This window comes from Pyricularia pennisetigena, chromosome 2 (assembly GCF_004337985.1).
Source record: "Pyricularia pennisetigena strain Br36 chromosome 2, whole genome shotgun sequence".
Taxonomy (NCBI): Eukaryota; Fungi; Ascomycota; class Sordariomycetes; order Magnaporthales; family Pyriculariaceae; genus Pyricularia; species Pyricularia pennisetigena.
In genome coordinates, this window is record NC_043741.1 from 6,424,143 (window position 1) to 6,451,301 (window position 27,159).

At 51.4% G+C, this 27,159-nt stretch overlaps 9 protein-coding genes across 9 annotated transcripts; 5 read left to right on the forward strand and 4 right to left on the reverse strand.

Moving 5' to 3' along the window:
- Positions 1-1,815: 1,815 nt before the first annotated feature.
- On the reverse strand, positions 1,816-3,646 carry PpBr36_01806 (uncharacterized protein; the record flags this gene model as incomplete). The annotated part of the gene is made up of 3 exons (XM_029888990.1): positions 1,816-2,381; positions 2,467-2,676; positions 2,809-3,646. 3 exons carry the CDS (start codon positions 3,644-3,646, stop codon positions 1,816-1,818), a joined length of 1,614 nt encoding a protein of 537 aa, XP_029751824.1.
- A 1,329-nt stretch (positions 3,647-4,975) lies between these two features.
- PpBr36_01807 (uncharacterized protein) lies at positions 4,976-6,226 on the forward strand (the record flags this gene model as incomplete). Its single annotated transcript, XM_029888991.1, has 2 exons — positions 4,976-5,367; positions 5,491-6,226. 2 exons carry the CDS (start codon positions 4,976-4,978, stop codon positions 6,224-6,226), a joined length of 1,128 nt encoding a protein of 375 aa, XP_029751823.1.
- A 469-nt stretch (positions 6,227-6,695) lies between these two features.
- Positions 6,696-7,235, reverse strand: PpBr36_01808 (uncharacterized protein; the record flags this gene model as incomplete). Its single annotated transcript, XM_029888992.1, has 2 exons — positions 6,696-6,790; positions 7,061-7,235. The coding sequence occupies 2 exons, from the start codon at positions 7,233-7,235 to the stop codon at positions 6,696-6,698; spliced, it is 270 nt and encodes an 89-aa protein (XP_029751826.1).
- A 486-nt stretch (positions 7,236-7,721) lies between these two features.
- On the forward strand, positions 7,722-8,915 carry PpBr36_01809 (uncharacterized protein; the record flags this gene model as incomplete). Its single annotated transcript, XM_029888993.1, has 1 exon — positions 7,722-8,915. The coding sequence occupies one exon, from the start codon at positions 7,722-7,724 to the stop codon at positions 8,913-8,915; it is 1,194 nt and encodes a 397-aa protein (XP_029751825.1).
- A 4,858-nt stretch (positions 8,916-13,773) lies between these two features.
- Positions 13,774-14,932, reverse strand: PpBr36_01810 (uncharacterized protein; the record flags this gene model as incomplete). Its single annotated transcript, XM_029888994.1, has 4 exons — positions 13,774-13,998; positions 14,038-14,095; positions 14,454-14,554; positions 14,849-14,932. 4 exons carry the CDS (start codon positions 14,930-14,932, stop codon positions 13,774-13,776), a joined length of 468 nt encoding a protein of 155 aa, XP_029751399.1.
- An 834-nt stretch (positions 14,933-15,766) lies between these two features.
- Positions 15,767-16,374, forward strand: PpBr36_01811 (uncharacterized protein; the record flags this gene model as incomplete). Its single annotated transcript, XM_029888995.1, has 2 exons — positions 15,767-15,996; positions 16,119-16,374. 2 exons carry the CDS (start codon positions 15,767-15,769, stop codon positions 16,372-16,374), a joined length of 486 nt encoding a protein of 161 aa, XP_029751400.1.
- A 1,160-nt stretch (positions 16,375-17,534) lies between these two features.
- Positions 17,535-21,842, forward strand: PpBr36_01812 (uncharacterized protein; the record flags this gene model as incomplete). Its single annotated transcript, XM_029888996.1, has 5 exons — positions 17,535-17,704; positions 17,815-18,755; positions 18,835-19,614; positions 19,702-20,047; positions 20,153-21,842. The coding sequence occupies 5 exons, from the start codon at positions 17,535-17,537 to the stop codon at positions 21,840-21,842; spliced, it is 3,927 nt and encodes a 1,308-aa protein (XP_029751397.1).
- Positions 21,843-22,113: 271 nt separating this feature from the next.
- On the reverse strand, positions 22,114-23,438 carry PpBr36_01813 (uncharacterized protein; the record flags this gene model as incomplete). The annotated part of the gene is made up of 2 exons (XM_029888997.1): positions 22,114-22,806; positions 22,926-23,438. 2 exons carry the CDS (start codon positions 23,436-23,438, stop codon positions 22,114-22,116), a joined length of 1,206 nt encoding a protein of 401 aa, XP_029751398.1.
- A 2,620-nt stretch (positions 23,439-26,058) lies between these two features.
- On the forward strand, positions 26,059-27,157 carry PpBr36_01814 (uncharacterized protein; the record flags this gene model as incomplete). Its single annotated transcript, XM_029888998.1, has 4 exons — positions 26,059-26,126; positions 26,352-26,379; positions 26,703-26,900; positions 27,020-27,157. Coding segments are annotated over 4 exons (432 nt in total), but the record flags the coding sequence as incomplete, so codon positions are not given.
- Between the last annotated feature and the right edge of the window lie 2 nt (positions 27,158-27,159).

A 27,159-nucleotide genomic window follows, 5' to 3' on the forward strand; every position in this document is an offset into this window, starting at 1 on the left:
GTCTTTGGGCATCAATGCATTAGAGAAATGCATTGTTTTCTTCGCCACACTTGGTTTGGTATAATTCTTCTTCTTTTACACCTTCCAATCTCCCGATTTTTCATTTTTTTCATTTGTTTTAAAAAAAAATAGGGGGGCCGGGTCTTTTTTGTCTTGAACTTGACTTGCGCAAGCGCTTTGCTACTGGTCGATGGACTTGAGGGTGTGTGGATATGGCTATATGAGGTTTCAGTAATTGCAGTGTTGTGTTGTACATGATATATATATGTCTGCATGCATAACGCATGCGGGTTGTATGTGTATGTGTTTTCTTTTTGTCCCTTTCACCCCCGCGTTTTCGTTTTCGTCTTATTGTTGTTCCTCTCACTGCCTTGTTACATCGAGATAGGCTCACTATCTATATCCCGGTAGAGTAGGCAATTCGTAGTGGGTAAAGAGTACTTGGGCACATATCTAGGCAATGCATATGCAGTTGGCCTGGGGTTGCAACGGCCATAACACAGACACACATACATACACACCACCCCATTACCCATTTGTCGCAGCTGCGTCGTGCGCAATGATAACCAGTTGGCACGCCTCTGCATATTCAGAAAAAGCAGAACACCGCCCACCAATCGTTTAAACAACATGCTCATGTACCAAGTACCGACTGCACGTCACAAATTCGGCAAACGCTTTCGCCGGTCTGGAGGGTTTGCCGACGGCCATGTACAACCGGTTAGAATCAGGGAGGGGGCGGGTTGGTGGTTACAACAAAACAAACCTAGTTGTGTGGTACAGCTCGGCCAGATGAGCAAGAATTGATTCGAGGCATGTCCGGAGGGGGGGTGTCCTTCCACTTAGAACATAGCGGGGAATGGTTCATTGGCTGGTACTGGTAGCGAGAGGATGCGGCTCTGCATCGCTCCTCACCAAAAAGAGGAGACGATAACGGGGTTCCGGCTGGAGAAAGAAAAAAAAAAGACCAAAACAAGAAGCGATAGACGGGGACGACCGGTATTTCCAGCTCATGTGACATGGATTTTCTGGGGGAAGCCATTTCCAACCAAACAGGATCGGACAACAGCGCAACCTCCCTACTTTAACCCCCCATTGTTTTTCTTTGGGTGGCGTTTATCATCATTGCCGTGGCCTAATCTGTAAGGGCCGGGATCCGTTAAATGGCTGAGCGGCAATATACAGAGGCCGAGCAGATATACTGTGACTGCCGATAGTCCGACCTCCAGAGAGGGTTCTCCCTCGTCGGGAATACAAATTCGTTCCGAGCCAGATAGTAGAACTTAATTTATGGTATCATGACGCGGCAACCTTCCCTCCCGTAGGTAGCAAATCGATCCTTGTCGACAGCAATGCGCTAATAATGGCTTGCATTTGCCAAGAGAAGCCCCTCTGGCAAAGCTTTGCCGCATCAAGACGTGCTTGCCAGTCTGCATGCATGGTACATGCCCCATGAGGGGCAAGCAAGTCGTCAAGGTAAGGGTAGTGATACCTGTTGTTGATATGGGGAAAGGGCCTCCTTCAATATCATGTCGCGAAAAAAAAAGAAAAAAAAATCGCTCTGCTGTTGAAATGCTCATCCAAATGCTCTTCAAAATGCTCGCACATGATCCACCAAAGTCTAGTCTAGACAAGAAACGCAAGCCGTGTAGAACATGACCCAAAGCCCACGCACATGGACCACAAATCCTAGAAATGCCCGTACAGCCATGGCAAGGTGTCTTAGATGTTTCCTGTTGGCGCTTCTAGGCGCCGCCATCTCCTCATCTCTTGAGATCCTCTCGCCGTCGCTCTCTCCGTCGCATGGTTTCCACTTTAGTCCTCTGGGTGGTAGCACAACACTCTGGCTTTGGAGATGACGTTTTCATACTGCTGCAGATTCCCGCCGTTCTCGTCGCCACGTTTGACTACCCCGGGAAACATGGCGCACCGCACCGCAGGCCCCGCCGCCAGCGCGTCCTCATCCAGCAGACCGCCCACGTCCTCCATCCGCGACGGGTTGAATGTGGTCTGCAGGTCCGCATTGGCCGCGGATGCGGTGGGCAAAAACACGCGAAAGAGGGCCCGCTGGACCGATAACTGACGCGCCAGGTCGATGGCTGTGGTGATTAGTTGGCGGAGCGAGGCTTCCCGGGCTGCGGGGTCCAGGGGGGCCGGGGATGGGCCGCGCAGGGCGGTGTTCTGAGCCGCTGCTGCTGCTGCTGCTGTCGTCGTCGTTGTTGTGGGCTGGTCTGCTATTATACCTGATAGAAGACGGTATATTCGTGTGATTACAGCATTAGTCGTGTTGGCTGTTCCTTCTTGCAACTTTTGAGATGCGTTTCTCGACAGCAATGTAAGTGTTGAAGCTCGCCATTGGTTGGCCAGCTCCGGATCTTCAACTGCGCATAGTTTAAATACATGGTTAGGTGGAGAGTGTTTGCCGTAGTTATCATCAGTTAGAACAGAGGCAAGGCTGAAACCAACCGAACGATACCATCAATGCTTCCATTTGGGAAAACTGCTTGGCCTGGTCATTGCTCAAGCCCACGAAATAGCTGTCGAAAATCATCTCTACTAGTATCTTGGAGACGAGCGACTGCAACAGCGGCAGCTTTGCATCCTTGGCAAGTTCCCCGTACGTCGGAACCAGAGAGCTCAGCTCCTCAAGTATATCCGCATCCGCACGTGAGAGGTCTGAAATGTGGCGAACAGACACAGATTCCTCAGTCAGCTGCGATGGCATGGCACCAAAATGCTTGGTCATCTCAAAAGAGAAACTTCAACAAGGGCACCCCCCTCTCCCCCCAAGTATAAAAGCGTACCCACCAAGTTTTGTCCTCCGAAAGTTGCTGATGATCCAGTTCTGCAAACCATTGTACAGGCGAGAGAACCCATCTGCAAAGACGTCATCGGCCGGGACGTCGCCGCTACCGCCGCCGTACACGGACCGGGTGCTGTTGGCCAGCCACTCCTTTAAGCCCCTCACCTGGCCGCGGAGGTCGACGATCTCGGACTCGCGCGCGGCCAGGTCCCGGCGGGCGGCGTCCCAGTCCTGTCGAAGCCCGTCGCGCTCGGTGGCGCGCAAGTCCACCTCGGCACGCAACAGCCGCAGCTCTGTGTCGGTGCGCAGGAACTGTTGGTGCAGGTTGCTGTGCTGCAACTGCCAAAACGCCGCCCGCTCGCTCTCGTTGTGCGACAGGCTGTCCAGCTCACGCTCCAGTGCCGCGATGCGCTGGTCCTTTTCCCTGAGGAGCTGCTGCTGCTGCTGCTGCTGCTGCTCGTTGTCCGGGGATGTAGCTTTGCTTGTGCGGGTGGGAGGTGGCGGCGGCGGAGGGGTTCGACCCGAGGAGCCGGGGCTGCCGTTGCGTTGTGGATTTGGGCTTGGCGTCTTGCTTGCGCTGGGTTTGGCCGAGCCGGACAGCGCAGCGCGCGGCGGAGGGGCCATCACGTCGCGGCCGGCGTCATAATCGTTATCATCATCATCAGTGCTACTACTGTTACAATTTGAACTTTTAGGAGGCGGAGGCGGAGCCTGTGCTGCAGTCGCGGCTGGGGTCGCTGCTCTCGAGGACGCTGACGTGGTTGTCGTCATGGTGGAAGCAGAGCTGCGGAGGACATGGCTCGGCGATGGAGATGAATCGCGTGTCCGGATGCGTCCTCGCATTTAACAACCCGAAGTGTTTTTTTGGGCGCAGTTGGACGAACGACCGGTACTAAATCTAGCCCAAGTCGTAAAGTCAAGCAAACGGGTAGATAGAACCGCCCACTTCGCTGACGCGGGGAGGATCGCCTGGCCGGGCGCTGTGGGCCGCAAGGGTGACTGCCTGGAGCGACGCCAAGACGCCTCGTACCGTACCGGCAATGGGATGGAGACGTTGGTGGATGTGCTGAGTACGAAGTGCGGCAAAGAACAAATCAAGGGAAATTGCTTTATCAAATCGAACCATCCCAATATTGCTCAATCATTCCAATTTCGTCTGTCCCTGGAGCCCTCAATGCCCTATGTAGATGTAGCTGCCTGGCGCCTGCTTACCCTCCACCAGTACCTTGGCATATAATATTGAGACAACTGCAGACATTTTGTTCAATGCTGTTCATCCAATCCAACCAGGTTCTATAAATTTAACTTACAAGAAGGAACGAAACAAAAAAAAACAAAAAAAAAAAAAAAAAAAAAAAAAAAAAAAAAAAAAAAAAAAAAAAAAAAAACATTACCTCCGCATCATCCGACGCCCGCCCATCTCCCGTCTTCCAGGCACGCCTGGTGGGCCATGTTCCGCTGATTCTAGCCAATTACCGATATTTATGGTGCGGGTGTGGGTGATCCAGAGACATCCTGGTGCTTGTCAAAAGTCAGCCAAGATAGAATTCGTGACTTACGCGTCCTGCGCGCAGTATGTATGCGCATCGGGCTTCACAGCAAAGTATACAAATTCTCCGGATAAATTCCCCAGATAGTAAACTTTTGAGGCACTCGTGCGGATGCTAGGCAGATTCATTCTCTCCCCGCGGGCACAATAAGCTGTCTGACTGCAAAAGTTTGCTGCCTAACCAAGCTAGATCGACGACATAGTATCGTCCAGAAGATGACATTCCGAATCATCGCGAGCACTTGGTTGGACGGAAGCTTGGCCTGAGTTCTGCTGGCCAGGGATCCGGCCGTGTGGTGTAAACCTCCATTACCCACAGCCGCGAACTCTGTTCTCTGTTCCGACCCGGCTGGAAGCCGATGGCCAAATAGTGACTTTGAAACAAAGCCCAGTCGGGTACAACTCGCGGAACCGTCCGATATGTCCGCAGGGTGCCTGAATTTTGACAAACTACAAGTAATATGCACATGCTGCATAGGCCCTTCAAATCAGGATATTTCAGGCACGCTGATTGCTATTTTAGTACAGAAGGTCTCCTACCTCTTCCTCAACAGCCGCGGTCATGGCGATGTTTGTAGTCCTTCCCCATCCATCCGAGCTCCCATCTCACAGCACATACAATTATGGCTACCACAAATCATAGACGGCCAAAGTCACCATCAAGGCCCCCAAGGAATCAAGAGACGGGAAGCAGATACCTTCTCAAGAGCTTTCTGTCTGGAGTCTTGGCTGTCCTGGGAGCCTTGACCTACTATATTGCTTCAGGCCAAGTTGGAGCAGAGACCGCACAGTGGCTGGCAGACCATGCCTCGATCATACCTGCCACTGGAAATCTGGCCAGGCTGCTTGCCAACCCAGTTCAGCAGGCTGTCAATCCAATCCAAGAGGTTGCAAGCTCGGTCCAGCAGATCGACACGCCTACTCCCAGGCATATTATTGTCTCTTACCAACCACTAATCATTATACTGGAGGACTTCCTTTCCCAAGGTGAAGCAGCTTACATTGAGAATTTAGCGTGAGTGTTTTTTCTCATGTTTCCGAGCTACCCAAAGAACTTTCGATATTTCACTTGGCCTGTACCATTCCGATGCCTGCGGGGGAGACTTCTTGACGCTGACACAAGAGAACCGGTTCCAAGGCAAGGAGGTGGCTATAATGTCTCGCATAGAGGGGAGTCTACCGTCCCGAGCTCGCCGAGAAGCTTGAAGTTTTCCGTTCCCACCACGGACCCCATCCTGCAACGTGTAGTCACACGGGCCTCGAGCTTTCAGGGCTTTCTGCCGAAAGAACGAATGCACGCAAAGGTGATAAGGTACGCCGCCGGCCAGCGAGAAAAGCCACATTATGTCCAGTCACATCGTGAGAAGCCGCGGAAGGCCGCTCGCAATGGCGAGGCGACGAATGCATGCATGGTTGCTGGGGCGAAACCAAGGCACAACGATGCAGACAACGCGAGGGCGCATGGCCACAGAAGAGGCCATCACAAGCAATCCCACCACCATAGCCGACGCAAAAAGGGGCTGAACCCTGGGTTCGGATGTCATAGCAACGGCGTCAGCGTCGCGGATAGGCCCGAATGGGAAGCGACAATATCGGTCGTTCTCAAGGCGACTTGTGGCGGCGGCTGCGGCACGCAGTTCCCCAAGATACATATCGACTGGTCGACAGAGGATCGTCGCTGGTGTGACCTCGTGGATTGTGATGAGAAGGTTCTCACCATCAAGGCGAAGCCAGGAAACGCAATCTTTTGGAAGAATACCAATGCCGTGGGCGGCCGTGACGATGCCACTTTGCACACGAGTTTGTCGGTGCCGAACGGCAACAAGGTCGAGTTGAACATTTGGACACTCAACGGGATGCTGCCAGCTGCGTAGGACTTGGCTCTAGTCTACAACTAACTATGTTTGTTGCATGAACCATGCTATAATGGTACCCACGATCTTTTTTTTTTTTTTTTTTTTTTTTTGTTTGGCATCCATTTGAACCACCTGATGTTTATGTTGACTGATACGTGCCCACACCTTTGCCACTGTAGATAGGTAGGTTCTCAATGGAGGCTGCTGCTGTGATTGGATGAAAAGCGCAGGCTAGTTTTAGCAACCACTTTACACTGGTTCTAGTTTAGTTATCACGTAGTCTCACCAATCAATTGATTAATTATCTTGGGGCGGTGCTAAATGTGTTCATGCAACCGAAGGATTCTGCCCAACGAGTTTGTTCTTCAGATTAGATTATGCGGTACCTTATCAAATCATTTACCTAGACAGGTACCTAACTAAGTTGCTAGTTCACCGGTTGAACTTGCTCCCCGATATCTGTCTGCAACTAGACCATGCGACATCGTCAGATTGTGGTCTGTTCAAACCTTCCAACGGCGCATTCCGTAACAATGACACAACAGAAACGACCGATGCAGCTGTGCAGCAAACTACCTTGACCTGCATAGGTATGGGTAGCATGCAGAATCCGGCGCGGGTCCGAGCCAGCGTCGAAAAAAAAAAGACAAAACCTGGCCGAGACACGTTGTATGCAGCATATCGGGCTACATTACATCGGCATCATGGCTTTTGTTATAGCATCCTGACTTTTTTTTGGTGTTGCTACGTACTGTCAAACACGCTACCCTTACCAACAAACCCCGATTAGGGACATGTGCAATAGTCGATTGAGAATCACCATACCCCCTAACTCATGTCCAAGTTGCGAACCCCCCAAAAACGTCTCCCCGCGGAAGTTCTCGGGCCCGGCGCCAAGTTTGCAGTGGCGGTCAAGTGGAGAACACATCGCCCAAGCCCAGTCTCCGGCAGGCCAAAACAAACCAATCAGAACCCTGTATGGCCTTCCCCAGGTCCCCAACAATTTTCTTTTTTCCCATGGCCTCATCCATGATAGTATTATCGGGTGAGCGCAAGTGGCATGTCTTCGGTGGCACGAAACCTCCATGCGAAAACTTAACGAAAAGCTCTTAACCGGGAGTTCCTTGCACCTAACCCAAGCCACCCCCTCAACTGCCACTCTATCTGCATCTCGTCCTTTCCAGAGGTTGTTGTCGATTGATCATTATATCAGGACCGTATATGAGACTTTTTCGTATTTCCTTTTCGCTCTTTTGTTTGATCAAAACTCAATCGTCCTAAATCGAATTGACTCTTAGCCCGCGTAACTCAATTCAAATCATTCTCCCGGTCTTTTGATTGTTTATAAGGGAAACCCAAGGCCGGAAAGACAAACCGGACAGCATTCCATCCCGTGACGCAGCAACGCTCCTTGCACCGTTGCAAACAAACCAGCCGCGGCCCAAACTTAGCACCCTCGATATCAAACTACGAACGTGTCGCGCCGGTTCGAGACACAGCCCAACAGCCCATCATGGATGTCGCCTACAACCAGCATTCGAGCCACGCGCGGCGCAAGAACCGATCCTCGACAAACCTGAACCACCTCACCCTGGCCCCATTGACCACGAAGCTGCCTCTTTCGGATCCGGAAGAGCTTGCTGCGATCCAAACAGCCCCGCTCGTGCCGAGCACCTCGTACCTACAGGGAAAGTCGGCTCCGACTACGCCGAGGCTGCTCTCACACTCACCCGCCCGCTCTCGCTCGCAGTCCAGGCGTCCGACCGGGTCCGCATCACTGCCCAAGAGCAAGTCTACCACCCACCTGCACAGGACCTCAACCTCGGGCACCGCCACGCCGACCGCCGCCGGCAGGCGCCATCGCATGGGTGATGCCAACGGCGGAGGTCCGCTATCGGCCAACGACCCCAGCAACAGCGACTGGCTCCTCAGGGCCGGTGCCATGTTGAGCGGCGAGTACCGCGAGTACAAGGGCCAGGCGTGGCTGGAGACTAGAGCCAGCTCTACCAACCTAGTGGGCACGCACTCCGCCGCGCTTGACGCCGAGGAGATCGCCTTCGAGCACAAGATGGCGAGGGAGTATCAGCACTCGAGCAGTCGTCACCACAGCCGGCGTGGCAGCGTGCAGATCCTCGAGGACGAGTCTATATACATGACGGCTACCTCGTCACCTCCGGGCAGCCGGCTGCCCAGTCGTTCGCAGAGCCGTGTAAGCAGCCGTACGCAATTAATGACGCCCCGAGAGCGTCGGTCAATGGACGGCTACTTCAACGGCCACCACAATCAGGTCGATGACGAAATCCCAGGGCCCGACTTTGTCAACCTCGACGAGAGGCTTGAGGCGATCGAGCAGGACACGAGCGTCGAGGACGAGGCTCACGTTCGCAGGCTTGTCAAGAGGGAGAAGCAGGACGGCGCCGGGGCCTGGTTCGGCAACGTTCTGGGTTGGCGGTTGTTCTCAGTGGAGGAAAACGACGAGGAAACTGATGAGGAAGATGACGAGGAGAGCTACGTTGCCGGAGAGTCCGGCGGAGACGCATCACCTTACGACGTTTCCGTGACGGAGAGGCGGCGCACCAATGGCCTCGCTCGATTTGAGGGTATCACCACGGTCCCCGAGGCCCGAGTTCCGCCTCCCAAAGCCGACGAAGGTGGCTGGCAAGACGCTGCATGGCTGCTAAGCGTCGCCTCCAAAGTCTTGCTGTAGTGTATCGAACTTTTTTCTAGTATATCTGTTTTTTTTTTTTCCCCCTCAGCTACTGCAGCAAGCAAAACTTGGCATCTGGCAACCAACCTCCTCATCTCTCTCTTTTTTGTTTTTCTGCCAGTGGCTGAAAGCAAGCAAGTTGAATCGACACCATCTTGCAAGCTCGATCTAGCCCCACGAGTTGTGTTCGCGAGATTGCAGATCTTTACTGCACCTTTACGAATTTGTCCCTCGTCAATGGCGCGGTGAGGAATATCTAGCTCGTCATTTCAAGAATGACGTACCCAACGCGTTGTACAGCCAGAGAATGTGCATACATGTGGCTCGGCCCTTATGTCCCTCCACGGCGCACAGCTCACCCGCAAAGCAAAAGCGCAAAGGGAACAAAAAAAGAAAGAAAAAAAAAAGGCAGTCTTTTTTCCCTCCCTGCCATGACCCCGTTTGCCCACCGTCTTCACAGCATGCAGATAATACTTCCTGAAGCCGTCGACCAAGTCCTGGCGGATGGATGACTGGATTTTGTTAGGATCATGGGGGAGGGGGGGTCATGTCAATCTTGCCTCATCATAGCTGTCGATCTAGGGCGGTGGGGAGTTTGGGAACTCATATTGCTCGCCGTTGTATTTTTTTTTTCTTTTCCCTAAGGCTCGATGAGAGTCTGGATGCTGACCTTGCGGGGGGTCCTTTGGAAGCTGCGGACAGGCCTTGGCATGCCGCAACGCAAAAGGCCTGCCGCGTCCTCAGGCCGGTTCAAGAGAAGGAGAGAAACTAACAAAGAGAAAAAACCTGTTTTCCAGGTGTAACTATGCAAATCGTATGCAAGCCTAGCGCATATCGCATGTTGAGACAAAACTCGTTGGCTGTTGTGCGCTTGCAAAGATTGGAAGTACATCCATTCTGTGGGGTTCGTCGTTCCCTTGTTCGCAGCCATGGTAAAAAAAAAAAAATAAATGCACTCCGTTTTCCATCAGCAAACCAATGCCTAGATTGGAAGAGATAGGCGAGGTTGCTGACACCGTTGGAAGGGCGGGTATAACCCATGAAAATTGTGAGGGCGCTAGGTTCGCTTTTCCCAGGGGTCCTTATTTTACCTTGCGTCGCATGGAGATTGGATAAGGTTCATTTTTGCCAAATGAGGAAGGGCTGAAGGTCCGAGCTTCATGACCCATCCAAAACAGTGTTGTATATCAGGGGCGTTGGGTTGAAAAAGCATAGACAGAAAAGGAAAAGAATGAGACATGAGGAAAAAGTCTAGCACAGTAGGCCGTTCAAACGATGAATGACATGATATGCAAGACATGTCACTCCATCGTCCACAGATTTTCCCGATGTCAACTCCATTCTCCAAGCCGTGATTCCCGCACGCAAAAAGTACCCTGTTGCTTGCTGCATGTACTCGAATGGGCCCTTTGCGAGTACCAAGGTGCCATCGCCACACCTTGTTTTCACGACTTTACCAGCAGGTTCGTCGTGAGGTTCGACATCTTGGCTTGAGGCTGCTGCACATCTTGGGCTTTCTGTCAAGTGGGTATGGGCACCGGGCGGGCGGTTTGACGGGCTGGCGGGGAAGTGACAGAGAGAGAGAGAAAAAAAAAAAAAAAAAAAAAAAAAAGAGGCAAGAGAAGAAAAAGTAAAGTAAAAACAAGAAGCACTGAGTTATTACCACTGAAATCGATCATTGTTCTCCAGTTGTAAAGTCAATCCAACAATCCACAAATCCATAGACTCATAAAGTAGTATCCAGGGCTTCTGACCGCCAAACAGATTCGACCACTCAGGCAGAAGCGGACCTTTGTCGCCGCCGTGGGTCTTTCCATGCTTGGGGTGCCGCTTTGCCGGGCTAAGCAAGATATTCGCAGTAGCCTGCCCGGGTTAGGGTGGATAACGAATGGGCTGCCGCCCACATGTATTCACCACCAGTTTAGAAACGAAGTTGAATAATAATAAGTCACATATGGAATTGATGGAACAGATGGTTGGTTTGCTTTATTGTCTACCTTAGTCGGTTGAAAGGGGAGATTGGTCTGTAGCCACCCCATTCTCCAAAACTGCCGGTGCCGGTGCCGGGTCTGGGTAGTCAAGTAGCGGCCGAGAGGGTTCATTTTTAATAATTTTGTCTCGGGGTATTCCCCTCTAATATCATCTCAGCGACAGCATGATACAGAGTACAGAGTAGACTCTCCAAACAGGGGCGTGGTTAGGGCAAGGAAACAGCTTGCACCGCGATCCAATTTCTACATGGGTCATCCCCGCTAATGGAACATAAACCGGTGCTTGAGGTGCACGTGGCCGTACAGAAAGCTCAGTGGAATATCCCACTCATATGTTTTTTGTCTTTTTTTATTGCTGTTCTCTCGGAGATGTCGACTAATATTGAAACGGCAGCCCCGTCAGCCCGAGTGGTGGATCAAACTGCATTGTGAACCCTTTTTGAGCTACAGGTTTGGCGGGGTCCTATGACGTATTAGCGAATGTTAAGGTAACATTGGACGGAGCCAGGATGTGAGGTGATCTTGACCCCAGGGAACCACGCTGTCTATCTATCTAACTTGGTATGGTCAAGCCCTGATTAAGCAGTTAGTTAGTCGGTGGACCCCTCCCCATTAAAACGGTGAACCAGTGAATCTATCCGGCCTAGATATGAAAGACAAACTACTACAGTAGGTGTCAGTGCAGCCCCCAAGGCAACTAAAACGGAGGGAGGGCTAGTCATTCGTTCTTTGCGAAGCCCGTTTTGGAACCCAAAGGGAAGGGAAGGGATTGGCGCCATGGAAACCAGGCTATACCAAACAATATCCCATTCAGAGCATTCTGACCCTGATGTATTTGTAGAAGGGTGACCAGCATCGTGAGGCCGAGGCTCCCAGTTCGATGGCTTGACGTCGCGGGACACGTGGATCTGAAAATTCTAGGTAATGTAGGCATGTTGTGCCCGTCGTGTTGTCAACCCCGAGAGAAGAAACAAAGCCAAGCAGAGCGGATCGGATCGATGAATTGTCTGAATTGTGTCATGCAACTGGGATTACCCTCCAAGTGAATGGGTATTGTCGGAAGTCCCTAGCAATGATGAAATCCCTGAGGTGGTATGACTTCTGAGAACAATTTCGTGGTTCTCTTGCAGGTTCCGCACACAAATACTACGCGCCCACCTCTAAAAAGTAATCAGCGGGGTAAATTTGGAAGTCGGCCAGCTTGGCCGCAACGAGTACTGTTGAGACTGGGACGGACTTTTCGCGATCGGCGTGTCTGGAAGAGTCTAAAACTAAACAGCTGGGCCCAGTGGCTGGTAGTCGACGTCGTGAAGCGGGTTTGGCTTGGTGATGGATGCTCCAAGTTGCGTGAGAAAGAGAGGGGCTATGTACCCTTGGAGACCTAAAGTGGTGGGTTGGCCGCCATAGTAGCAAGCCTATCGCGTGCCGCCTTGGGGTTTAATTAGTACAACGGGAATCCGTGCGCTTTCGTGAAGAAAAGGAATGGGGCAGAGCGGCTGGTAGTACAATGACAAAACATACATCAATCAGAGGGCTTACTTACATGAGGGAAAATAAAAAAGACGAAAAAACAACCCTTAAATCCAGTAATGGGTTATATAGTGCCTCCTGTGGCTATCGCTCGGCTGCCCATGGCCCTGCCCGGGAGATTGGTATGGTCCCTGCATTCTTGTTGCAGGACTTTCGGAACCTTCCATGGTCGGATTTTTGTTCTGTGGAGAAGAATATCAACAGCGCACAGATACGTAATCAAAGGCAGCCTGACGCCATGTTGTATAATGTAATTAATATGTATAGTAGGGGAAGGTCTCGAGGTCTTGGGGCGCCGTTTTTGATGTTGACCGACCACAGGTAGCTCACTGAATATCAAGCCCAAGTTACTCGGTGAGTTGCAGTCATCCATCGGGTTTTGAACCACTCAGGACAAGCGCGGGATTTGCGGAAAGATGCTGTCATGATGATATCAGTGCAGCTCCACAGGCTATATGCAAATTCGAGTAATATTGTAATCCGAATAATTTCTATGCAAGTCAAGCAGGAACACATGAGGTTTGAAAATAAATAATAATGAAAAGTACGAGAGCATCTGTGCGAAGACGCGATATGAATCAACTATATGAACGGCTTCTGGGGCAGGATGTTGAATGTTGTTCAACCAGAACCCCGTTGATTGTGGAGTGGATGGAGGTCGGACTCGTCGATCCGCAACAGGTAATTTTTGTATGAGGTCAAGTTTTGGATGGCGGCCATTGTCGCGCATCCTCGATTCAAAAGCAAGCTCGCCTGAAATGGTGGGCCCTAGGGGGTCACGCCTCTTTTGTATGGAAGGCGGGGCTATAAGAAGATGAGGTAGGCACTGCGTACACCTCTAGGGTATGAACAGACAGAGTCTGTAAAGGTTAATGAAGAATTTTGAAATGACAGCGAGCACAACAAAAGAATGGGGCAATCGTCAAAAGGCTCAATTTTTTGGCAGTGAATCAAAAGTAAAAGCATGGAGAAAAAACTGGTTTAGTTGGGAATTCATTTTATTTGGATTAAAGATTCCCTTGTTCTTTGCCAAAGTTTATTTTTCTCGATCTTCCAGGTTTCAACCGACAGGCATTTGAAAGTCTCAGGTTTTTTTTTTTTTTTGGTTTTTTTTCTATTGAGAATGAAAATGCTTTGTCAGCCACCGTTAAAAAGGAAAACCTAGACCCCAGAGTCTACTACGTAGTTCCTATGCGCTCGCATACAGTAGACCCAAAGAGACACTAACTCAACTTGAGCATACCGCCAAGAACAAGGAACAGGGTAAAATTCCCCTCCCGCGTTTCCATCTCTTTTTTAAATTTTTTATTCTTTCTGTGCGCTCTATCTCTGTGCATCTATCGGTAGTATCCGATATCGCGTTTTCTCGTGTGGACTTTCCGGATCAAATTCCCTCTAACGTTGTCCCGCTTTCCCGCGCACACGGTTCGACCTGGCACAGTTGACCGTTTTCCGGCACCACGTCCGTCCCATTGCGCTGCGTTCGTTCGCTGGCCCTGCCAGCCGCTCACGACCAAGGTAGGCCTACCCACCTTACCTTCCCGACCTGGCCTGTCCTTGGACTACCGTATACCGACCGACCTTGCTTTCTTTCAACACACCCCCCGTGAACTCCGCACCCTGACTTCACTGCCCGCCGTGATCCCTTGATTTTTTAATCTTTTTTTTATTTTTTTACTCTTGTCAAAGCCCTTTTCCTACGAAATACAGTACAGCTCCTAATCTCCCTTACTGCAACCCCTCGGCATAGCCATATCTCTTAGCTTCGTCTCCCTGCTGATCGACCAGTTGTGTTTGCCGGGCTCCCCGACAGCCTACCCACACTTGGTACTTTTGCGAAGTAGCTTCGCAGTTGTAGCCCCCGTCGATCGGTTACTTGTCCGACAACTGCCTTGCCTTGCTCAGATCAACTAGTCGCCAACAGGGCCTTACCCCGGCTCATTGCTTCCTTCCCATATCGGCGACTGCTCTCCCGTTCCCGGCTCGGAAGTAGTTTGTATCGTCCACACATACCTACCTGGCGGCGACCCTCGCAATTCTGCCATCCCCCTCACTACCCAGGTAATCAGCCCTCACTGTCAAGTCAGACCCGTGGCCAACACCTAACCCGGACACTCGCTTCGAAATACGTAGTAAGTGTTGAAGTTGAACTGTTACTTTGCTTCATCTCTGCTTTTCTCGTTTTGTTTCTGCCTTGTGATTTGGTTGCCGCGGCGCTTGGCCACTGGTGCTCAAAGGGTTTGCTTTGCTGGCTGGGTGGAGGGTTGTGATGTGAGGTCTAAAAGCAGTGGTTGAAGTACCTGAACGGTGGTGACCATCCCATCCTCTGTGCGAAGATCCGCACGAATCTGTCCCAGATCGGCATGAGCATGGAACTTTTTCCTTAGTTGTTTGCGTCTGCCAAGAATTCACATCTTTACGGCTGTTTAAGGTCAGAGGAGGAGGGGAGAAAACAAAGTCGTGGGTCGGTGTGAAGTGTGCTTTTCTTTTATCCATTTTTTTAAGCCGCTCACCTCCTGTCCCCTTACCCCTTTACCTACCTACCTACTTCATACCTGGTTGATTCTGACCCCTACAGCATCCTACTATCGCTCCACTTGCCTCTCTTACCGACGTCTCTGGCCATTACATTACACTATTATATTGAACCTGGTCACGCGCATCCTCTTGACTCCATCTCTGCCTTTGCGATATCCCAGTCTTCCTTCCCACCCCCCCAAAAAAAAAACAAACCCACACATACTTACCTACTACGCATCAGGGTTCTATTTTTCCTCGTTATCTTTCGTTCGAAGCATCTCGATCGACTTCATTTTTGATCTGCAAGTCATTTCTATATATTCTTCTTTGCTGTACTGGACCACTTCCAGTGAACTGTCACGCCAGTGCAGTGCAAGTTTGTATACATCAGTCCCTGGGGGGGTTTGCTAGCAGAACGTACACGATGTACTCTGTAAAGGACTCTGAAAAGGTCAGGTCAAAATTAGTTTGAGAAGCAAGCGAGCCTAGCATTTGTGCCCTGCTCCAGAGTCTTGGAGCCTATCTGCCTTGTCCCCTTCCCTCCCCCACCTCCTCAGTTACTTTTTTTTTGCTGTGTAAACAAGCGTTATCACTTATTTCACCCGAATTTTGCTGGGAAAAAGATAACAAAATCAGCCTGGGGAATTTCCATATCTCTGGGTAAACGAATACTTCTCTCCCTATGCCAGACTCTTGTCCGATTATACCATTCTGAACTCATTTTCATGCCAAACATGCATATCAAAAATCCTGCTTCGCTAGCCATTCTAGGAGTGAAGGCTTGATCACTGGACTTTACGCTTCCCAATGATGGTCATGGAGACGAGGGCCAGATTTCTGACAAAACATTGCCTAGAGCAGTCCGATCCCGAAGAAAACACCGACAAGATGCCCGACTTTGGAGCCCATGTCGACAGCACGACATTCGAACAGATCCTGGAGATGGACGAAGATGAGGCCGAAAGGGATTTCAGCAAACCTTTAGTCATGGGATTCTTTGAACAGGCAGAGGAGACTTTTGAAAAAATGGACCAGGAACTGTAAGTTGCATCAACCTCCTCTTCAGAGCATCTCGTGGCCACCCCCTATCTGAAATTTGTATTTTTTGGCTGCAAGCCTTGACATCAACATATATTTGCTAACTAAACGCCTATCAACATAGGGAAAACCATAACTTGAAAGAACTTTCTAGCCTTGGCCACTTCCTCAAGGGTTCATCCGCTACACTGGGCTTTACAAAGGTCAAGGATAGCTGCCAAGTGATTCAGCAGTATGGAAACAAACTCAAACTAGACGGAACTGAGGAGCCAAGTGAGGATGTGTGCTATGAGAAGATCAAAAAAGCACTTGCGGACGCCAAGAAGGATATGGAAAGTTTGAAGAAACTTCTCAATGAGTTTTTCGTGATCGACCCCTAGATTCAAGCAGATCAAAGGGAAGACAGGCCTCGCATCCAGTTGCTGAAGAGGTCGCTGTCGCTGGCACATCCTGAAGACCGCATTTGCTCCCCGAAGTTGCAGCATTAGAAACGAGGGCTGTTTCGAGGGGAGCTCGGCGCCGAGGACCAAAGCTGGCATGGTTTGGAGAGGCGGGAAGGAGGTGGAAGGAAATCAAGGACTCTATGCGAGAGAGTCGTCAAAGACTTTTTGGGTGGCTTTACCATTCCGCGAGCTCGGTTGTTGCAATTCAGCGTCATTCGTTTATCCTTTGTTATCATTCAACCGATTACATGGCTCCAGGGGAAATATCACAGTGGCACCACACACGGCCCGCCGTGATTTTTTTTCACGTCAATAAGTGGCTTGTTCATTTTTGGTGGGAAACGATAATAATGGTTCTGGGCACGGCATTGACTCTTTGGTCGCTCAGAATCTTTAGAGCTACATTTGGTTAGGACTACCTAGATACTTATATACTTGCGAAGAGTATCGGATGACACTCGGAATGTAAGTTAATTCCATGGCTGGGGCAAGTTTAGATGGCGTTGCTTTGCCAGAACTTGCGAGAAGAGAAAGTCCTCAAGATTAGAAGAAGAAGAAGAAAAAAAGCGGCAAAGAGACGAGCACAATTCAAAAGCTTCTGTAGCTGCTGTGCTTTAGAAAAGGGCCAAAAGGTCATTCATTCATTCTTTCTTTAACGTTTCTCAACTTGTGAGATGATAGTACAAAACGAAGAATGTGCCCAGTGCGATCACCCATTGGATGGATCCGCTATTCCAAGTGACCCCGGTATAGCACCCGGCAGGGCGGACAAGGGTAGTCTCCTTGACTGCCCGCGTTCTCAATGCTACCCCTCCAAGCTCCCGGGTCGCGGATCTTGAGCTCCAAAATTTCACATCTGCCGCGCCTCATGCAGCTTTGCGCCTCGTTGGACTTTGCCTCATACGAGAAGAGAGAAAAACTAACATACGCACAAACTCTTACTGGCAAGCTTGATTTGATACCAATTGCCCGATTTTGGCTCAACCAGTCTGCCGGTCAAGCTTTCTCAGACTCCCCAACGTTCCACACCGGGGCCGGCGCATCGGCGCGGGCCAGCCTCAACTTTCAGTAACTAGAAGCCCAAACGACTGCCCAGCATGCGCAACCTGCGAAATATCCGATACGATGTATGCCAAACAGACTTGGACGTTACGGCGACGTGCTGGGATGCCGGAAGCGACGACATTCTTGTAACTTTCGGTCCCACAGAAGCAGACTCCAACATCACGTTGGCAAGGATTAGCGATGAGCCTGGGTCAAGTCGCCTGTAAGTTCTCCCTTACAGAGTATGTAGACTGCCTTGCGCCGACGGGAATTTCCTGGTGCGGAAGCATCCTGACTGACTGTGCTTTTCGTCTGCTACCTTGCCATCTGCAGAAAATGCGTCACGGTTGCCTCTTGGGAAGCACCAAGCCCGCACCCAGATATTCCATTCGACCACGTCGTCAGTCTGCACCACTTCAGCGACAATGCCATGACATGCCTGGTCCTTTCTGGGGGAGATGTCGTCACAGTACAGGAGGACCAATATGCCACCACACCCGGAGCCGCCCACATTGAGATTGCTGGCTCCATCGACGCCGGCATCGCTGCGGCGCGTTGGTCCTACGACGATGAACTGCTCGTCCTCGCAACCAAAGCAGACACTGTGATATTCATGAGCCGCAGCTTTGACGCCATCGCCGAGGTGACCATGACGGCGGAAGACCTCCAGGCCTCTAAACACGTCTCAGTCGGCTGGGGCAAGAAGGAAACACAGTTCCAGGGCAAGGGAGCAAAGGCGCTACGGGATCCTACCATACCTGAGAAGGTGGACCAGGGCTTGCCGAGCCCCCTGGAAGATTCCAGCACTACCATCAGCTGGCGAGAGGACGGTGCGTATGTTGCAATCAACAGCGTCCAGGCGGGCTCGCGCAGGGTCATCCGGGTCTATACAAGAGAAGGGGTATTGGATAGCGCGAGTGAGCCGGTTGACTGTCTGGAGGGAAGCCTGAGCTGGAGGCCGTCAGGCAACTTGGTCGCCGGAATACAGCGACTCTCCGATCGGGTAGACGTTGTCTTCTTTGAGAGGAACGGCTTGAGACACGGCCAATTCACCCTGCGCTTTCCCCCTGAGCTGCCGAGCACCAACATACCCATAAATCTCGAATGGAACCCAGACTCGACTGTCCTTGCCGTGAGCTTTGGTGACACTGTTCAGCTGTGGACTATGGGCAACTATCACTGGTATCTGAAGCAAGAAGTAAGATGTGCCTCAACGTGCTTCAGGCCGTCTTGGCATCCAGAAAAGCCCATGCGACTCTCTTTTGGTGCTAAGAGTAAGTTGGACTATGTTTCCGGGCTGAGGTGGCATTATCTGCGTATTCGGTGTGCATGGAGCTGACAGTTTACTTGTAGAATCTGTGGCCGACACCGAATGGGTATTCTATACGTCAAGGGGCTCTCTGCTCCCTCCCCATGATTATGGTGCGGTTGCAGTCGTCGATGGAAACAAGGTCAAGATAACACCGTTTTGCACCGCAACAATACCACCTCCTATGGCCATGTTTGAGCTTGAAGCCACGACAAGTGTTGTAGACGTTGCCTTCACGCCTGACAATTCACATATGGCAGTGCTGCACCACACAGGCGTGGATGTATATGAATGGCAGACCAAGGCTGGGAGATCATTATGCCCGAAGCAAGCGATTCAAGTCCCATTAAATGCAGCTGGCCCGCAAGATCTTACTTCACCTTTGCAAGTGGCCATGTCGAGCGCGGAGGATCTTGCTTTGCTAAGTGTAAAGAGCGGTAAATCGCTTGCTTCGATTTATAAGCTCGCATCTGAGAAGCCGGAATTACTTTATGAGCTTGACGCACAGGGGTTTTCCGGATTCGTTTCCTCTTCCACAGCCCCGTTATTACCATGTATACAGGATCGCTCGGGGAAGCTCCTACAACCTTGTGCAGAGGGCCAAACATTGCTTCCCGTCAAGTTCTCCACCCAACTCCCCTGGGCAGAAATTCTCCTGCATGACGACAGCACCCTGGCTGTAGGGATGTCGAGAGGTGGGCAGCTCTACGCAAACACTCGATTGCTCGCCAAGAACTGTACATCTTTTGTTGTTACGGGGGATCACCTGATATTCACGACAACCAACCACTTTTTAAAGCTGGTGCATCTGACTGGTGTCGAAGGTTTGTTCTAGTCGCCACTCTCTTGTCATTGTTTGTTTTGGCAAACACACCTCGCTTTCCTGAGCTGAACTGACACTGAGGAATTAGCAGAGCTCGAGGTACCGGCAGATGATCCAGAGGTTGATGAAAGATGTCGAAGCATCGAGCGAGGCGCAAGGCTCGTAACGGCTATACCCAGCAACATGAATGTAGTTCTCCAGATGCCGAGGGGCAACCTCGAGACAATATTCCCTAGAGCAATGGTGGTTGCGGGGATCCGCCAGCTCATCAACGACAAGAACTACGCGAGAGCCTTTTCATATTGCCGGACGCAAAGGGTTGATATGAACATACTCTATGACCACAGGCCGGAGCAGTTTCTTGCCAACGTGGGTCTCTTCTTGGACCAGCTGGCTGACACCAGCTACATTGACCTGTTTCTCTCATCCCTCAGGTATGTTTTTTTTTTTTTTTTTTTTTTTTTTTTTCCTTTCGTTCTCCAAAGCTCGATGTTGTTCTGTTCACACACGAGGCTAACTGAACATACTTGAATGTTAAGGGAGGAGGATGTCACTCAAACAATGTACAAGGACACAAAGAAATCGAAGCTTGCATGGGCTCCTTCTTCAGCTCCCTCCCCATCTCACGAAAACCCACTGGCTGCATCACTTTCCGACCCAAAGTCATCCAAGGTCAATACCGTTTGCGATGCTGTGCTAAAAGAACTGGAAGCCAGGAACTCAGCAAGTCTCCAAAACATAATAACGGCTCACGTCTGCAAAAACCCTCCTGCCCTAGATGATGGGTTGACCGTTATTGCGGGACTTATGAAGGAGAACGAGGCCCTCGCAGAGAAGGCGGTCGAGCACATTTGTTTCCTGGTGGATGTCAACCGGTTATATGACAATGCTCTGGGCCTGTACAATCTCGAATTGGCTCTGCTTGTAGCTCAGCAATCTCAGCGCGATCCCCGAGAGTACCTGCCTTTCGTGCAGAGTCTTCATCAACTTTCGCAACTGCGACGCTGCTTCACCATCGACGATCACCTTGGAAATCGCGAAAAGGCTCTTGGACATCTCAAGGCCGATAACGACTTTGAGGCCGTTAAGGATTATGCGGTCAGGCATAGCCTCTACCAAACCGCCCTGGGTCTGTATCGGTACGAAGCTGAGCAGTCGCGCACATTGATGGCACTGTACGCCGAATACCTCGAGTCAAACTCCAAGAACCGAGAGGCCGGATTGGCTTATGAGGCCCTAGGCAAATTCGCCGAAGCGACGGGTTGCTATCGTGCAGCTGGCCCGTCATCCTGGCGCGAATGTCTGGCAGCAGCACAAAAGCAGCAGCCGCCGCCAGCGCAGGGTAGCTTGGCTGAGCTTGCCGAGTCCTTGGCCGACGCTTTGAACGAAGCCAAGGACTATGTGGGAGCAGCGACCATCCACAGAGACTTCCTGAACGACCCGGCCACAGCCATCCAGCTCCTGTGCAAGGGTTCCCTCTTCGCAGACGCAATGCTGCTGGCTGCCACGAACAGCCAGGCCGGCCTCGACGGTGAGGTGGACAGTGGTATGACGGAAGCCTTCGCCTCCTCGACCGAGCTCCTGGCGGACTGTAAAGCACAGCTCAAGGCCCAGGTCCCTCGCATCCTAGATCTCCGCCGCAAAGCAGCCGAGGATCCGCTAGGGTTCTACGAAGGTGAACGGCCTGGCGGTGGCGACGGCGATGTGCCCGATGACGTCTCGGTCGCAGCCAGCTCGCGGCTCAGCACAAGCGCGAGCCTTTTCACGCGCTACACGGGCAAGGAGGGCAGTATCGGCACGGCCGGGACCGGGGTCAGTCGGGCGACGCACAAGAACCGCAAGCGCGAGGAGAAGAAGCGCGCCAGGGGACGCAAGGGCACTGTCTATGAGGAAGAGTACCTCGTAAACAGCACACGGCGGCTCATCGAGCGGGTCAACTCGGTCGGTGCCGAGATCGAGGCCCTCGTCGCGGGGCTGTTTAGGCGCGGGATGCTTGAACAGGCCAGGGCCGTGGAGGCCTTGTTGGCCGAGGTGGTTGAGGGATGCCGGCTTGCCGTACAGCAGGTGTGGTCCGGCAGTGAGGTGAAGGCTGCTGACGGACATCAGCAACAGAACGGCCAAGGGGCGACGGGTGGAGATGCCGTGCTGGAGGCTGCGATGGAGGCTAGAGTGGCTAAGCAGGAGCCTCCTTTGTTACCTACATTCCAGCGATTATCTTTACTGGGGTAGATGAGCCATTGCCGACTTTGAACTCTCAATACCTACCGGCAACTGGGTCTCCCTCCGCATCTTAAAACGCTTCTCAACAAAGGTACAAACTTGTACAATGTCTGAAGTATTGCCGAGGCTATATTAGTGCGCACGATGCCAATGAGGGTGGTATATATGTTCTAATATTCGGTTGTGTATACAGTAGTTAAACATGGCTTTTTGGTAAAAAGAACATCTATTTTTAGTGTACAAAGCTCCGTAGCACCGGCGGCTTGACCTCATCCAGCGTCTATTCCTTGATGGGAATGTCCTGAACAGCTTGCGCCAGCTCCTCAATCGAGACACTCGTAGGCTCGGGGGCGATGGCTTCCTTGGAAAGAGGATAGGCCCGGTTCCTGGCCATGATTTCTCCAATCTTGGCCAGCATCTCATCCGTAAGCTCCGGTGCAGGTTGAGCGGCCCTGATCTCCCTCTGCTTTTTGTTGTACTCCTGCAAAGGTGTGAGCATGGACTCGCCCATCTTGTTCCTGGCCTTCTTGGCGTCGATCTCAGCCTGCTTCTTGGCGAGGTACTCGTCGGTGTGGCGGGTGCGGAACTTGGAGTACTTGTCGCGGAGCTCGTCGATGACGGACTCGGGCATGGGCGGCACCGTCAGCGTGGGGACCCAGGTCTTCTTCTCGACGTCGATGCGGAGCGTGTCAACGGGTTGGTCTTCGTGGACGGTGGGCGGCGTCTTGGGCCAAGGGATCTTCATGTTCAGGCCAGGTACCATCCGGTACCAGGTGCTCTTTCGCGTGGGCCGGTCGTGGTAGAAGCCTCCGGCTACCAGGTTCTTGATGATGACATCCTTGAACTCGCCCGTCTTGGGGTCTGGTATCGGGTGGACCAGCCGGACGGCGGACACGGGCATGGCGGATGGCATGGTGATGACAGGCTGGCCCTGGGCCATTCTCTCTACAAAGGATGGAACTCGGACGTTGATCTATATCGTATACTCTTGTTAGTTTAAAGAGGACTGGCTTTTTTTTTTTTTTTTTTTTTTTTTTTTTTTTTTTTTTCTAGTTTTCTTCCAAGACCAAGAATCTCTGGCGGTTTACTCACAGTTCCGACTTGTTCCAAAAACAAGACACCTCTATCTCGGTCGATCTGGCTGATGGTGGATATCTGGCCCTTAAAGGGACCCTCGACAACCACGACGCGGTCACCCACGGCCAGGTTGGGGAACTTGCTCCCGCCGGCCCAGGCCCAGCGCTCCTCGAGCTGCTGGTCGGTAGGGACAGTATCGAGAAGGGCGACCTCCCTCTCAACGGCGCCGTAGATCAGAGGCACATCGCCGGTCAAGGCTTTCCTCTCGTAGTCCGTCACAAGCGTCTTCTTGAATTGGGGGATGGACGTCCGCATGGCGTCGCGGCGCGGAGCGAGCGGGCCCTTTTCCCAGTCCTCACGCCGTGCTATGCTGGCCTGTTTCATGCGGTGGTGAAGATTTTCCCGAACAATCGATAGGGGTATCTGGGGCTTGTCGCTGGGTACCCTTTTGGCGATGCGTCGCATGGCCTGGCGCTCGGCCATGAGCGTCCGCTTGGCCAGCAGCTCGGCAGCCTCGAGTGTCGCCATCTTGTACGTCGACGGTCGCGGTATCTGGTGTCCCCGTCTCCCAATGCGTCCTCTCTTTCAACCCTCTATCTAAAGCTCCCTCCCCGGGAGCTCTGCTTGCTGCCTTCGTAGGCCAGCTATGCTTTCGGATGAGCCTTTGTGACTACCCGGCCGAGGAAGTAGGGGGGTTTCGATCGCCTCAATTCGGAGGGGGTCCGCAGTAGGATGTAGTTCGGCTAGGTAACGTAGTGGCGGCGCGTATGAAGCTTTGGATAGCTTCAATACTTTTTAGCTACGCGTACCGCTTTTGCTGGACGTGATAGTATCGTATCGTATCCTGTCTTGTCCAATGCAGTCTGAATTTCTTTGCACAATCCCCACTTACAAATTACAGGGGTCTCGACAACTCGGTAATTTACAGGACAGTACATGCTACAAAAGAGTGGGTCTTCGCACGTGACCCATACGTCGGAGCTCAGAAAGTTCCAATGGAGCTTTGGGGTCTTGCATGAGGTAGCCAAGCAAGGCAAAGGTACCGACCGATTATGAAGAAAACTTGGCAGAGCTTTTGGGGTCGAATCACAAAATCGTGGAAATATGTGTGTCTAAAGGGGGGGGGGGGGGTTTAGCATGCTGATCTTGCGAAAAAGAATCGGGGCAAACGTTTCGATATTGTCGCCATGTCACCAGGCTGAAGCTGACCTCTTTGCCCATGTACCAAGTGCCTACCTAGACAGGAACCTTGAGCCATTCGGTCGGATGGCTGTACCTGAGCGGAGTCCGCCATGTTTTTAGTGGTTATGAGATCTAGATGCCGGCGTCGATATTCCGCTTGGCATGTTTGACAGCTTTACAGGCCCGCCTCCCTGCGACGTACATAAACCTAAGGTAGGTAGGCAGGTAGGTAGGTATCCAAGGTACCAAACTTGATCGAGGCTTGCTTCGCTTATGTGGATGCAGATGATTCTGACAGTTCGGGCAATGACATCGGACGGGCTCATGGCACTTTATTCTGGTACTTCATGTCGGATGTTTCTTTTCTTCTTGTTCTCATTTTTCCCCATTCCACACACCAATTTCCTCCTTCTGTATGGAGTAGAGAAAAACCAAGAAAAAGGAGGAAAGGAAAACACATTTTTTATCTACCTCTCACAAGTGTATAAATTGTAACACACTTTATCACCCACCCTAGCTCTACTACCAGGTTCATCTGCTGTACGTCCAGCGCTTGCGGGAATCAACGCTGACCTAGTTACAAAGTAGTACTATACTCACCAAGTCAGGCTATTACCGGCACCTTGCTAGAAAAAAAAAAAAAAATGCCTAGGACTTCGTTTTCCGGGCTCCAGTTGAGCTGGGGCAATGCTGGAATTGTCGAATGGATATTATCCGACGAACTCAACCTGGACCCAGATGACCTATCTCAGTTGTAGGCGAGATAGGCTCGTATTTCCAAATCAAACCCCTGCCAACCCCTAGCCTGGTGGTTTTGTTTCCATTGTACAGCACAGCAGGGTCCATAGCCGCTCATTGAATCTGACTGTTTCCCTCGGTCATCTGTCCGTATTGTCCGTAAGCAGCAAATGCTTGTGTAGGTAACTCGGGACTTGAGTATCTTGGGTATGCTACCGTAGGTTCTTGGGAAATTTAAGTCGAGTCCTTCCACAGCCAACCCCTTTACCTGGTAGGTTGTTGATGTAACAAGATGGACCAGGTACCTCGTGCACATAAAAAAGTCAATGCTTCATGAAAGTTCATACTTCCATCGCAAATAGCGGTGTAATGTAGATATGTTTCGTACTTCGCGTCTGGGCTTTCTGTCACTGCAGTTGGTAACCATTATTGGATCACTTTCTCTTTTACAAGGCATACATATATCGATGTTACTGTAGATTTAAATGTCAATCAAAAGACAAAGGGCGACAGGAAAAAACAAGTACTTGATACTACATGCGGCGAGTACTACCTTGGGTGCTCGACTAAAATTACCGACGTCCATATCAAGTGGGCAAAATAATTATACCAGAAGCGAATTTTGCGGTGGCCGTTGGCCCATAATCAATTAATTTTTTATGGTCGCTTTCGCTTTTCGCTGTCATTGACGTCGTTGTTCTTGGAATGGATCAAATAGAACCAACTTCCAGGTCTGTCTGGTCGCCCACGATAATACTGTACCTGTCTGTGCTGGACTCTGCACAGCTTTTCATGCCTGGAGGGCCCCCCTGGTCGACGACCCCCGCTGCTGGGATGGGCCAATTAGAGGAGCAGCTGGTTGGTTCGAAAACCTATGACTGGAGGGTCCTGGTTGCCTCTGTAATCCAAGTCAATCGATCCCCCAGCCAATCTGACACCCAGCAAAAGCCCGGCTCGCTGTCACTCCATCTTCTTCCACCTGCTAACCTCTTCAACCCGCAACGTCAATTGAGCGGACCTTTCCAAAGTCTTGCTCCTCTTTCTTCAACAAACCACAGTCACAACACCACCAATCCGCGCGCTCCGTGTATTTGTTTACACATCGAGCGCTGCTGCTGCTGCTGCTTTGAATCTATTAATCCTGTCGGTACCTCTGGAGCAAACCATCGACAGATAACAAAACAACATCTCGCTCACGACTCCTACCAGATCCTGAACCCGCGCAGCCATGGCCGAAATTCGCCGCAAGCTGGTCATCGTCGGTGACGGTGCCTGCGGTAAGACATGTTTGTTGATGTATGTGCTACGATTTCTCTATTTTTCTTTGAATGGGACGGCCTTTGCCTTGCAAATAAGTTTGTTTCGTATCGTATTGCTTGGTCCGGTCCATTTATGCGCCGCCGAGCCTTTGCGAGACCCCTTCCATCAACACCATCCATCTCCTGCTTTGCTGCATCTCACGGCAAGACGCTGCGATTTCATCGAGTCAATTCTCAGTTTTGATGCTAACCGATTCATCAGCGTGTTCTCCAAGGGCACCTTCCCCGAGGTATGAATCCCAGACACCGACGTTGCCCATGCCCCCGAAACCTGTACGATCGTGGATGAGCTTGGTCACTGGGGCCATCGAGGAACAAGTGTGCAAAAGGAAGCAGAGACTCTTCGGCCGGGCTTGATGGTCTCGTTGGTTTCTTGTCCATATCTCCTCGTCTTGTTGACGCAGGTTCGGTTATATGCCACCGAATCGACGGACAACGCTCTTGCATGCATCGAACACAAGCCCTCTTACATCAATACTACTCACAACCATCTGCGGCCTTGTCTTCAATATTTGGATCCTCGGACGCGCCCGCTGACAACAACTAACTTCAGGTCTACGTCCCTACCGTCTTCGAGAACTACGTCGCTGATGTGGAGGTCGATGGCAAGCACGTGGAGCTGGCACTATGGGATACTGCTGGCCAAGAGGATTACGATCGTCTGCGCCCCCTGTCCTATCCCGACTCTCACGTTATCTTGATTTGCTTTGCCATCGATTCTCCCGATTCCCTTGACAACGTCCAAGAGAAGGTAAGCAAACACCAGCGACCCTTTGAAGCATGGACAAGCCCCGGTGCTCCCTGTGTTGGCTTCGTCCTGTGGTGATATTAATGTAAAGTAACTAACCGCATGCTTGTTCAAATCACCAGTGGATCTCTGAGGTCCTTCATTTCTGCTCGGGCCTGCCCATTATCCTGGTCGGTTGCAAGAAGGATCTTCGGTATGACCAGAAGACCATTGAGGAGCTTCGCAAGACCAGCCAGAAGCCCGTTTCACCCGAGGATGTACG